The following is a 14,361-nucleotide window of genomic DNA, read 5'->3' as shown; positions in this document are numbered from 1 at the left end:
CGCGATTCCACGCTGTCTTCTCTTGAAGTATCAGCGGGGGCGGGGCAGCTACTTTAGGAGCGGGCGCGGGCTTGGGACGCGGCGGCGGGGTTACGCGGCGAGCGGAGTCCGACTCCGGTGTCACGACTACCTGCGGACGGGAGGCGGTCGCGGATTTAGTTTGCTTTGTCGTGGAGCTCCGGGACTCCACGGCGCGAGAACGCTTTTTACCGCGCGTTACGGTTTGGAACCCATCCGAGGTTCCAGGCTGAGGGCTTGACGCGGATTCGAAATCCATCTCCGATTCGGTATCGGAGCCTGAACTCGAAACGATCGAGGTCGCGACGGACGAAGCGCGCGATGACGTAAACGACGCGGGCGCGGGGGTGGGGGTAGCGTTAGGCGTTATGTGAGCCGCATCGTCGGAACGTGCGCTCGAACTTAATGCGGCGGCGGGGGGCGCGCGGCGTGCCTCCGAGGCACGGTTGAGAAACGCGGCGACGGACGCGGGGGGGGAGGGATTGCCACGAGAGGCCCTATACCTAAGATACTCGGCCCTAATTGTCGGGTACCTTTCCCGGAGGAACCCGACAAAATCACTGTCACTGACACTAACACTTTCACTATTGTCTTCCATGCTTGCTTCGGTCTTCTTGCCCGGGGGGGGCGGCCCCGGGACTTTTGTTGAACTCGCCGAAAGGCGAGGCCCCGGATAGGATTTGTAACCCCCCTGTGCTGCAGGACAGCAAGGAGCAGGGGGGGGGAATGCCTATGCCGTGAAAACGGCAATCGGCGGGGAAAAGGAAAGGAACCCGCTCGGGCTGTATAGTGCTACAGCAGGCAGAATCGCGAGCGGGGGTCTAGTCTTGAAAAAGACTGTTGTTTTTGGGAAGGGTTAGGAAATCGCTAGCCTGTGAGTGCCACAGGAAGCTGAACGTAGCGATTGGTTTGCCTTGAGAAAGGCAGTTGGTAAGGGTGGGTTCGCGGTTACAAAACTTTAGCGCACAAAAATGGACCTCGATACGCAGATCGCAAGCGACCAACGGATCGGCACGTCCGCACTACTGAATTGTACGCACGATGTATTCACGGTCACTACACTGTCGAGCACAACTGTGAGTTCAGAGACGCAGCTCGCAAGCGGGCCACGGATCGGAAAGCACGTCCGCGCACGACCGAGTCGTGAGCGAGAATGTTAAATTTTATTTTTAAAATGGATATTTATACTATTTCTATTTAGACTGTGTACAAACTTCAGTCCTGGATTGTTTCCGGAGTCGAGAAATTAGCTCTCGCCGGCTGGTCTGAACGGAAAACACTTCAACTTAAAATAAATTATCCGAGGATCTTGGCTGCAGAAATTGAGACGAAGTTTATTACTTTGAAGATTTTAAATTAAAACTTGATTCAAATTCAAATTCAAATTCTACTGTAAAAAACTTCAACTTAGAACTCATATTTCAAGGTGAGTGACAGCATTTACGTTGTAAATGTCTATGGGCTCCGGTAACCACTTAACCCCGTGAGCTCGTCCACCCAACTCAACAATTTAAAAAAAAAATGAAAAAAAACGTGACGTTTATGAATACACATTAGCGCCTTTTTTTTTAATTTAAAGTTTTTTATGAAATTATTATAGTCGGACAAAAAATCAAATATAACATCACTTCCACATACCGGCGTACTCTTTGTCTAGAGCGTGGACAACGACTTTCAAACAAAGAAGCCATACCAAATCTAACACATCTTAGTTTTCACAACCGATACCCGATAGGAAATCCGTTAAAAGGAACATGTCTAAGCCCTAAGGGTGCTCCCTCCGAGATTATCCAATCGAAGGTCCCTACAGCCTTTACACGTGCCGAATCTGAACTTAAGTGTTCCAAAGACTAATGTACCCATCCTAAGAAGCAGGGATTAACAGCAATCAGCTTTGGGGCGGGCTTCAGGTCATTATTTAACTTCTGACTAATAAGCTACTGTTATAGTACCTTGTAAATTGTTTCCATCAAAATTTTCGGGCACCATTCTTCGTCTCAATTCGATACCTATCATGATATTCGACCATCTTTTGACACCATTACTTAATTAAAATAAAGACGGTTCAGGTTTATAGTAGCAATAAAATGATTTTTATTTATTTGTTAGATGGGTGGACGAGCTCACAGCCTACCTGGTGTTAAGTGGTCTCTGGAGCCCATAGACATCTATAACGTAAATGCGCCACCCACCTTGAGATATAAGTTCTAAGGTCTCAGTATAGTTACAACGGCTGCCTCACCCTTCAAACCGAAACGCATTACTGCTTCACGGCGGAAATAGGGTGGTACCTACCCGTGCGGACTCACAAGAGGTCCTACCACCAGTAATTAAACCAAATTCATCTCTCGAATGTAAACATGAATGAATTATAAATTGTAAAAGTAATAGTTAATAGTTCCGAGCGAATAGTTCTATGAGTCTCATTTACAATTACAACATTTACAACTACATTTCCCAGCATTCGTATTTCGATTTCTTTAAAAATCGTTCACCACGCCGCCACGTGAAGTTTTTGATGCCAACCGCCAACACCGTTCGGTTGTAGAGACTCCGAGCGAAAAGTTTAATGAAATAACCGTCAGGCATTGGCAGATAACCGACGTCAAATTACTACGTCAATCGAGAGTCAAACTTTGCCTGTTCATCATCTGTTCATAAACACAATATTTTTACTTCAGCGAATAAAATAAAAAGTGAATATCTTTAGCAGTAACATCAATGACGATTTTCGTTACATTTGTCTGTATTGAGATTTTATCATAACACACTACCATGTATTTGACACACACACGCATACATACTATTTGTTTATTGTCAAACTTTTTTATTGCTTATAGTCTGTGGTCAAATTTAGAATAGATTATTAATTGTTTGTCTTTATTAATATTTGTCTAAAGTGTGGTCTTGGCGAAAACTGTAATTAGAGAAGTATAATAAATATAATAAATAATATTGACAATAGAATCATAATAGTGTACTACAAACTTATAATTTCAATTAGTTAAAGGCGAATTTCGACTACAGGGGGACTACTAGTAGTAATAAATGCGGACGAGTCGCGAAAACTGAAGAAAATATTATCAATCCAAATACTTTTCAAAGAATTACTGACTCCGTTCGGGAGTCAAATTACAATGTAGGTAATTCGCCTATAAAATCGAAAACGGGAGTTCAATGACGTCATCAATTGTAGTACCTACAGTGCCAATCATATACACATGCGTTTACTTAGTTTTCCGATTAGAGTCTCAAAGAAATAATCATTAAGCGTACACGTATAAAACGGAACGAAATATACGAACTTGCGATACCGCCCCCGCCACCGCCTTACCCCCCGCTGAGACAGAACTCTCTGGGCCGGGAAAACACGCACTCTCGGCGCTCGCGAAGACGACCGGCAAAATATTGTCAATCTTAGCTTACCTGTACTTTTCTCCACTCATTATGTTTTATTTATTATATATATTAATACGTGAAACAAAAACTTTGTATCCCTTTTTACGAAAATTGCGCGGAAAATATATAGAAGAAGTGCACAATGCTAATTTTTTTTTTAAATAACCCATAAAAAGTACATTAAACCAATAAAGAAAACATTACGCACACTAACATGTATTTGACACACACACACGCATAGAATAGATAGATATATAATGAATAGATTAATAATGTTTTTCTTTAATATTATTTGTCTATGGTGTAGTCTTGGCAAAATCTGTGATTATAGAAGTAAAGTCTTTGAGAATAGAACTATAATAATGTTCAAACTTATAATTTCAATTAATAATTATAGTCGAGTTTCGAGTACCGGGCGACCGCTAGGTTTAGTTAATTGTGTCGCTTTTCTATTAAAATATTATCCAGCCGCCGCCCTGCCAGTCGAAATTTGAGTGTTAAACACGGTTATTATATAATACTAGCTGTACCCGTCCGCTTCGCTGGGCATTTAAAATTAACATTATTATTTCTCACCCCCACAAAGATTCTCATCATTAACGCCCCCGTAACTGGTGTAGGGAGTCCAACACTCATATAAATATTAGCCTATCCATTAAGTACATGTATTTTCTACATGGATATTAAGTTTCAAGTTAATCGGATGCACGGTTCAGTAGTTATAACGGAACATCCGTAAAAACCACTGTAGATTTATATATTAGTATAGACTAGAGGCAGTAGTCGAAATTCGACTATAATTAATTGGCATTGTAAGTTTGTACACTATTATTACACTATAAAAAATATTAACAAAGACAAACAATATTTAATCTATTCTCAATTTGACAACAGACGTCAAGAACAAAAGTTTGACAATAAATAGTATGCATGCGTGTGTGCGTCAAATACATGGTATGTAGTGTGTGTAACGTGTTCTTTATTGATTTAATGTATCTTTTATGCATTATTTAAAAAAAAATTAGCATTGTGCACTTCTTCTCTATATCGATACTAATCTATATCTATACTAATATTATAAAGAGGAAAGATTTGTTTGTTTGTTTGTTTCGAATAGGCTCCGAAACTACTGAACCGATTTGAAAAATTCTTTTTCCATTAGAAGCCGACATTGTCCCTGATGAACATAGGCTACTTTTTTTTGGTTTCATTTGTGTTTTAATGTTTCCGAAGCGAAGCGAGGGCGGGTCGCTAGTTCTCTATAAGTGTGGAAAATTTCATACTCCTCCGTCCGCGCAATTTTCGTAAAAAGGGATACAAAGTTTTTGCTTCACGTATTAATATATAGATGTAGGTACATACGTGAACGGTTTAGTGAGTTGTGTTAGTAGTTACCGAAGTCCACAGACATAACGACGTGAATGCCGACACCTACCTTGAGAATTGAGGTCTAGTGTTTCAATTAAATATTTAGGTTATATTACACGACCCTCAATTCTGAGGATATCGACGCGCGAAGCGAAGAGACGGGAGAGTTTAGCTTAGTATAACTAACCAGTGAACTTTTTCCTAGAATTAATCACATGTTTTATATAAAACATTTTCATAACAATTATTACCGTAATGCATACCTATACTGGTGGTAGTACCTCTTGTGAGTCCGCGCGGGTAGGTACCACGTAAAATGTTTACTAGCGGTATATATCTATTTATTGTATGTATGTATTTTCTTTAATGTCATAATAATAGTACAGCGCAACATACCTGCTGTATCTTTATCTGTCCAGAATTTCGGGTAATTAAACGGTTGTCTCGAAGAAATCGCTTTTAGCGATAAGACCGCCTATTGTACAAACGTATCTGCTTGTTGACTGTTTTCTGATGTTAGGATACGGGTAGGCACCACCACCCTGCCTATTTCTGCCGTGAAGCAGTAATGCGTTTCGGTTTGAAGGGTGGGGCAGCCGTTGTAACTATACTTGAGACCTTAGAACTTGTATCTCAAGGTGGATGGCGCATTTACGTTGTAGACGTCTATGGGCTCCAGTAACCACTTAACACCAGGTGGGCTGTGCGCTCGTCCACTCATCTAACCAAAAAAATCAATCAATCTCAAGGTGGGTGATGTTAATGAAATTGTCAGACCATCTTCTTTGTCCGTTCCGTATCTCTTTGTATCTGGGGCCGGATCTCACTGTTTCCTTTAGAAGCTCACTTCATCTTCTTTAGAGATAACAAGAAAGGGAAGGAGCAACTTCACCCACTCAGTACACCGACGCCCTAAATGTGATTCGAAGCTTGCATATATAACTATACATACATAATATGCAAACTTCAATTGAAAATGCCGTTCGAGATTCAGGTATCCGTCAAATGTCTTCTGTTCTATGATGGCTACCACCACAAATTACTACACTCATTATTATTTAACAGGACCTCACCACAATTTTCACCCATAATGGCTCCGAGACATATCGGGGTGTTGTAAGCATGGGTAAATTATATCGGAGACCTCATTATATATTCATATCGTGATGAGAACCCGTTATATAATAGTGTGTCTAAAGTAAATAGCTGCGAAAGTCTAAGGTCAGTACTTTTTTTGAAGTTAACGTTAATCGATATTTGGCAATTTGGAATATACATAATTCATTATTATTTATATGTAATTAATACCAAATTTAAGGTTGAACAAGCAACATGCATTAGCATCGTGTTAATTACGTCAATAGAGTAACCATCCTTAATAACATTAACTTGGAAAGTCTTTATTGATTCTATGTTTATATTTAAATGTAAATCAGAGTTTTATGCGTAATTATTTTTTTATTGCCGTATAGGCAGACCAGCATACGGCCCACCTGATGGCGAGTGGTTACCGTCGCTCATGGACGTCAGCAATGCCAGGGGCAGAGCCAAGCCGCTGCTTACCGTAATGTATGTATGTATGTATGTATGTATGTATGTATTTGTAACTTAATATAAATTTCGTTGCACCTACCACTATTTACTCTGCACTACCTTTGCTTGACTGGTAGAGGATGCCTTAGGCATTAAGCCCGCCAATGTAAATTTTACATGAAGTGTAATAAAAAAATAAAAAATGATATGTGGTGTCGTGGGACACCAGGTAGGAACGAAGTTCCTTCGGCTAATGTAGAATCGACACAAATTGCAAAAAAAATCGTGCTCAATTTTATGTTGGGTTTTCTTGATTTTTCTCTTAAATTTTGCTGATTAGTTTTTATTTAAGTACAAGAAAGTATTTAGGAAATTCAGTATTTTAGGAAATAATAAATTACTTAAAATAGAAAGAGAATGGATGAGAGAACGAAAAGAAAGAGGGAGAAAGAGACAGGTATTATACACTACTCGCTTGTGTATGCGACTGTCGCGCCTGCGCACGTCTCATTTAACGGTTTTATTCCACGCACTTTTTTCCACGGATTTGTTCTTACGGTTTTACTATCACATTTTTTTCAGTTCGGTCGCGCAGCAAAATCCCTATCCCCTCCAAGCCTGCCGTAAGGAACTTCGTTCCAATAAATAAAACAATCAATTAAATCAGCATTCATATTTGTCACAGCACATTAAAATCCAGTTACAATTATGCATTCTCATCACGTTGGCGTACCTACGGGTCGAAAACGGACCAGAATTGAATGGACCCCACTCTGCACAGACAGGAAATGAGACCCATTTATTGAATTCGTTAATTTCCTCGTCTGAAAGCGTTGTGATGACATTGTCCGAATTAATTGGTTAATAATGTTATTTTAACAGCGTGAGAGATCTAATTAAATTGGTATACAAATTGAAGTCAATTCGGTAATCAAATAATTACTTGTAATCGATGCGGGTTTTGTGGTTTGCTTTGGTGGAAATTTTATCGATTCAAATAGAGATGGTACATACAGAACTGGTGACGTCTTTTGTAACTTAGATCATTTATGACTAAGAGACTTGTATATATTGCAATTAAATTCTCCTATACTCTATTCCAATTACGAAGTCCCGTTTGACAGATGTAATTATTATGTTATTGTGTGTGTAAATTAATTGTATAATGATTTAGATTGATCGTGTATTTTTAAATGATGATTTACGACCATGAACAAAAAATTATTATTATTTCAAATTCTGCGAAACGTGAAGAGTTACGTTCTAAGAAGTGTCAAAAGGGACTTCGTAATTGGAATAGAGTATAATAATTCTAAATTTTAATAATACTGTAAAGCTATGTTAATCTGCCCACAAATAATCCTTCAAACGACATCAAGGAATACCGTAGGTTTAAACCACGAAGTTTTCTAATGTGTAAGTCATTCGTGAACGCGTCTTAGGATTCTGCGTATTTAATTGGAAAATGTGGTATCTGTTTTAGAAGCTAACTCGAACCACTGCACATACGCATTAATACCTTTTTTTTTTTGGTCAGGAGGAAATCGCCGAACTTCCGCCCTTCACTGGGGATGGCGGGCGGGGTATGTCAGAGTCGAACTGACTAAACCTCCTGTCGCTCAACAACGAACGTCCAAACCCCGCATGAGACAGAACTCATGAAAAGGCAAAAGGGGAAAGTGAAGCGTTTAGTGCGGAGCACATTTCTCCCATCACCCTCCCCCTACGCATTAATACCTACACTATATTTCTCAAAGAGGTCACGACCCCTCGTGAATTTTCTCTATAGACAAATTCATCACAAGTCACATTTTGAAAAGCAAAATTAAATATCTGGATGAGTTCTTCACTATTTTAACGGCCGTCTGGTGTAGTGGTAAGTGACATGGTCACTACACAAAGGGGTCGCGGGTTCGAATCCCGCCAAGGGAAGATATTTGTATGATAAATATAAATGTCTTTTCCAGGGTTGTGCATGTATATTAAATATGTGTATGTGTCTAATAAAAATCTTACATTTATTTCCGTTATCTGGTACCTGTAACGCAAGTTCTTTACGAACTTATCACGGGACCAGTTAACGTGGCGTGACTGTTAGTAAATATTTATTTATTTATTTATTTATTATTATTATTACTAGAGGTCCCGTAGTAGTCGAAATTCGATCATAATTAATTGGAATTGTAAGTTTGTACACTGTTATGATTAAATATTAACAAAGACAAACCATATTCTATTCTCAATTTGACAACAGATGTCAAGAACAAAAGTTTGACAATAAATAGTATGCATGCGTATGTACGTCAAATACATGGTATGTAGTGTGTGTAATGTTTTCTTTATTGATTTAATGTATCTTTTATGCATTATTTTAAAAAAATATTGGCATTGTGCACTTCTTTTCTATAATATTCTCTATAAGTGTGGGAAATTTCATACTCCTCCGTCCGCGCAATTTTCGTAAAAAGGGATACAAAGTTTTTGCTTCACGTATTAATATATAGATTATTATTATTACTATTAATGTTCGCTTTGGCAATAAATGTATCATACGGGAAAAACAATGATTCTAAACAGTTACAGTACCGTGGTAGAGATTGAAGCAGTGATATATTCGTAATTGAAAGCAAACACAAAATTAAATGGAATCGTGCTGAGAATTTTCAATCAGCCATACTCAAATAGGCAGTATTTTAATGGAAATAAGATACAATTCATTTACTTTTTAGCATTTCTGAAGCGCGATTTAATAGGTGAAACATTTATCTATGTAACCTGGTAACTAGATTAACTGCAATACTTTTAAAATGAATAAAAAAGTCACGTAGCTTGAAAAGGATATAGCAATAATTTTAGACGGTGAAAGATATTTCTAGAAAATATAATTTTATTTTTTATTGCTTAGATGGGTGGACGAGTTCACAGCCCATCTGGTGTTAAATGGTTACTGGAAGCCTATCTACAACGTAAATTCCGCTACTCCGCTACTCACCTTGAGATATGGGATCTAAAGTCTCAGTATAGTTACAACGGCTGCCCCGCCCTTTAACCCGAAACGCATTACTGCTTCACGGCAGAAATAGGCTTTGTGGTGGTACCTACCCGTTCGGACTCACAAGGGGTTCTAGCACCAATAATTACGCAAATTATAATTTTACAGGTTTAATTTTTATTAGGCGATGTTATGCCTTCACCGTGGAAGTCAATTGTGAACATTTCTTAAGTACGTATTTCATTAGAAAAATTGGTACCCGCCTGCGGAATTTGAAACCGGTGCATCGTTAGATACGAATGCACCGGATGTCTTATTCTTCAGACCACGACGACTTCAATTTCTGTATACACTGCGGTCTGAATTGTGGGGCAGACTTTAATAAAATTCAGATTGCCACCTCGTGTATCAAGGCTGCAATCTGCAAAATGTGTATTTACGATTACAACTACAAATAAAGGCCACGCGTGCTCATACTTTGCAACAACTATATAAACAAGTGAAATAACACAACTATACGCGTCAAATAACACATACTATCAATGTTATTCCATTAACAGATTTTAATCATGAATAATCTAGATACTACAAAACATATATAAAACGGAACACGCTAGGTGTTATCTTTTCAATCAAAATATCGCTTTACTATATATTTGGGATCGGACAATACATTTTACAGTTGAAAGGTATAAAAATGATTTGTTTAATTTTACTTTTTTTTTCGTTTTTTTCTGTTCAGGGCCTGGAGAATATTATCGTAAGAATTTTTATTTGATTTTTATCATAAGTTCGTAACACGTAATAAATGGTACTAAGTTTCTGCCTTATTCTAACATAAACCATATGGTCCACGTTGACGGAGGTAGCTATTTGAGACCTCATCTTGTACCTCAAAACGGGTAAGGGTATTTGCACCGTCATTCCACCTAACACTGAGTTCGGTTCGACCCATGTCCGTTAAAGTATGTTTCTTAATAACAGAAGATACCTGCTTACAATATTCTCGAGTCAATTTAAGCTTGACTCGTATTTTTTTTCTGCCAATCGCATACTTATTAGTGATAGAAGCGAGATTCTGCCAGTTTTTGATTCTTTTTTTTTATTGCTTATATGGGTGGACGAGCTCACGGCCCACCTGGTGTTAAGTGGTTACCGGAGCCCATGGACATCTACAACGTAAGTGCCGCCATCCAGGTTGAGATATAAGTTCTAAGGTCTTAGTATAGTTACAACGGCTGCCCCACCTTTCAAACGGAAACGCATTACTGCTTCACAGCAGAAATAGGCAGGGTGATGGTACCTATCCGTGCGGACTCACAAGGTCCTATCACCAGTAAAGACTAGGTGACTGGGAGAAAGGCACATTGAAATAGCGGGTTACCTATCAGATGATTGAATTTTAAAATAACACGAAACAGGAGGACCTTTTTTTTAACGTGACGCCTTATAATGCGACGGAGCCGGCTGCACGCACGAAAAAACATGACTCATGCGACGCTACCTCGCTCTAAAGCGTTCCATTTAAGGCTTGAAGTGCAAGGGAGAGCGCGCAACGAGCGACAAAGAGGCACAATCGGCCTATGCGTTAAACCTCGCCTCGGAGAATAAAAATTAAAAAAATTTGAAAAATGAAACCATTCCATCAGTATTTTCTTATGAGGTTGTCAAGTTCAACTATCGTCAGTAAACCGACTTTACAGACAACCGATATATATTTTTTTTCTTTTCTATATCCAGGGTCGCGGTTCTTACAGAGTAACGAACTTACAGCAGTGTGAAGGGTATGAACAGCATCTGTTCAACTTAGAGTTGCACCGGAGGAAAATGAACAGAACGCACGATGGGTTCAACGGCGTCCTCAAAATCGAAACACGCCTAGACGATTCCTATGGAGTAAATATATAGGGTGTTTTTTTCCCCTCGAAATCAGAATACTAATAATATTCGTTTGAATATTTTTTATTTTTTTCAGCGAAACAATTTCTTTTTTAGATACACTATTCAGCTACTAATACGAGAATTAATCCTGACTCGTAATGATTATTTTGGTTTCAATCCACATCAAGTAGTTACTATGGCGCAAAGACGTAATAAAGTGAATGCGGCCATATTGAGACAGCAAATTGAGGCCTTCATTTCATTATGTGGCTCTGTTGCTTCCTTGCAATGATTGGATAGACACACCTAGACACACTAAGCCCTAGCTCCCATGGCACACTATTCCATAAATTTTGTTCCTGCTATGCGAAAACCACGATTGCGAATTACCATGGCACCGCCCGAAACCGGAGTAGAATTCATCCATACTACCTGGAGCCACTGCGTTCATCCACAGTGTGTTTCCAGAGATCTTTTTTGCCACGTACCATCCGGCGTTGGGATGAGCTCCCCTCCACGGTGTTTCCCGAGCGCTATGACATGACCTTCTTCAAACGAGGCGTGGAAAGTATTTAACGGTAGGCAGTGGCTTGGCTCTGCCCCTGGCATTGTTAAAATCCATGGGCGACAGTAAATACTCATGATCATGTGGGCCTTATGCTCGTCTGCCTACATGGGCAATAAAAATTAACAAAAAATTTTGGTTAGTGATTTTTAAAGGCTATTAATTGAACACAAATGACGGCTATTGAAAAATAACGAGACTATTGCAATGATCCAAAAATTCGAGACGGGTATCTTAATGTATTTTTTACGAAAAATGAAATAAACATCTTTGGTCGAAAAACAATGAAATCGGGCAGATGCTAAGCTTATACGAAAAATAGTCTAGTTTATGTTTGTTATCTACGAAATAGTAGTGTTGTTTTTTTGTTTTTTGTTTACGTAAATTCAATAACGCATTAATTTTACAATTTTGGTGGTACACACGTACACATAATTGCTTCACAACAAATTACCAAGCATCTAAATACTGTATCTATTAAAATTCACTTACTTACGAATAATATAATATTTTTAATTACTAATAAATGATTTTTCGTCCTCAGATTGAAATCAAAGTGTGTAAGTTCGTTGACGGTGGGTGCAAGCCCTTTACTGTATTAAAAGACGAGAGCTTCACTAAATTTGTAGAATATCACATTGGAAAGAACGTGCAAAAAATTTTAAGCGCTGCAGGGGTGGAGCCCGCCCGATTTCCGATAGAACCGGTAAGTACTTAATTATTTTTTTATTGCTTACTTGGGTGTACGATCTCACAGCCCACCTGGTGTTAAGTGGTTACTGAAGCCCATAGACATATACAACGTAAATGCGCCATACACCTTGAGATATAAGTTCTAAGATCTCAGTGTAGTTACAACGGCTGCCCCACCCTTCAAACCGAAACGAATTACTGCTTCACGGCAGAAATAGGCTGGGTGGTGGTACCCACCCGTGCGGACTCAAAAGATCCTACCACCAGTAAAAATAGTTGGCATATAGTCTCACTACAACACATCCATGTGCAAGTGGAGGCTATCCAACACTTCGACAACACATACTCAGTGAGAAGACAAGAGAACTAAGCCCTTTGGGTTATTATAGTGTTTTCTTATTCGAAACAGTGTTATAGTGATAGTGACGTAGCTAATTAACACATGAACAAAGTGTTTAGACATAGCCTTAATAGACGCTTTACTTAGTGCAGTCTTTACTTAGTCATTGGACTTTACTCTTAGGGACATTAGTTAAAATAGTACTTTACCTTAAATTGAATATACTTATTATTAGCCTTATTGAGCTAGATCGTAATCCTAGTATTATGCCGCATCTAGCTTTAGCTATGATACATTTATAAATTCTAGAACACTACAATCTATGATTGACGTACCTAATCGACAAAAACTGAAATATAAATTAGACCGAGCTTAGGGTCTAATTCTCGGTCTAAGAACAGACGTATCTTAATACAACGAATGAAGTTTATGGAAATCACATATTTTAACCCGTCAAATGCTGTATCAGAACTGCGAGCTTGGTTAATTTTGACTTAACAGCGTGCCATGTATACCTTATAAATGTTCCATTTTGATTCCAGTGTGAAAAGAAGATTACAGGCTACCTGTTTAACTATGAAGAATTACCTCATGCCGGTCTCTACGGATCTTTTCATTGTCACACGACAGTACTACAGAGGAACGGTGATGATAACGAAGTCGTCGGATGTCTTGATGTTACCTTTGAATTTAAAGCAAACAACGATATTGACATAATTTAAAATATGATTGCGAGTTTTATTTATCGAACCCTCAGACACAGCCGAGTTTATCGCTGGATCTTCTTAGTGAGTGTTTCCGATACGGTGGTAGATTCTGGGAACCACTGCTCTTGCTAGGGCTAGTTTTAGCAACGTCCTCAGGTTAGAGCCCCGTGAGCTTACCGATTTTCCCGGTTACGCTGACCTAACCCTCTAGGTTACCAGCTTAAGCAAGAATCATACAAAAAAAAATTCACAGAAAAATCGGAAACTTTTTACTAAAATGTATTTTTATTTATTTCAAATTAAATAAGATTCAAGCCGCTTTTTTTAATAGTTTTAAGGCATAAGCATACGCTACTAATCGGTACTGTTGTGTATAGCCTACACTGAGATATATATTGTAATGTACGGGTCTTAAATTTTAATATAAATAAACGACATGCTATTCGACTTTAAATGGTTAATATTTCTATTGCGGCAAGCATTAGCAGTGTCGATATATAAATCTCTAGTTTTTGTGGCAGCAATTGTGAAAATCCATATTTTTCACATGGCCAGTTATATGTCCCCTATTCCAGTGTTCGAATACCAATAAAACTATTTAAATACGCGCCAGAGAAAACAAAAACTAAGAATGTAATTTCATAAAGCATTAGAACAATAAACTCTTCGTTTTTGAAGTTTTTTTTTTTTGTTAATTATACCAATTCGAATTCAATATTTATATTTTAGACAGGACAAAGTCAGTAGCGGCAGCGAGTTTTAAATGTCTTAATTCCGTTTTGTTTTCGTTCTCGATAGCGTCAAAGTTAACTCAAATTTGTATGCAGTTGGAACAGCACCCCTAGCGGCAAAAGTAGATAAACAT

The 14,361-nt window shown here is 38.5% G+C and overlaps 1 protein-coding gene across 1 annotated transcript; it reads left to right on the top strand.

Moving 5' to 3' along the window:
- Nucleotides 1–9,994: 9,994 nt before the first annotated feature.
- Nucleotides 9,995–13,518, top strand: LOC114250769 (uncharacterized). The gene is made up of 4 exons (XM_028184770.2): nt 9,995–10,070; nt 11,051–11,206; nt 12,301–12,462; nt 13,332–13,518. The coding sequence occupies exons 1-4, from the start codon at nt 10,008–10,010 to the stop codon at nt 13,509–13,511; spliced, it is 561 nt and encodes a 186-aa protein (XP_028040571.2). The 5' UTR covers nt 9,995–10,007; the 3' UTR covers nt 13,512–13,518.
- The last annotated feature ends 843 nt before the right edge of the window (nt 13,519–14,361 follow it).

The sequence above is a fragment of the Bombyx mandarina genome, chromosome 26 (assembly GCF_030267445.1).
Source record: "Bombyx mandarina strain Sakado chromosome 26, ASM3026744v2".
NCBI lineage: Eukaryota > Metazoa > Arthropoda > Insecta > Lepidoptera > Bombycidae > Bombyx > Bombyx mandarina.
This window is presented reverse-complemented; position numbering and strand designations above follow the sequence as displayed.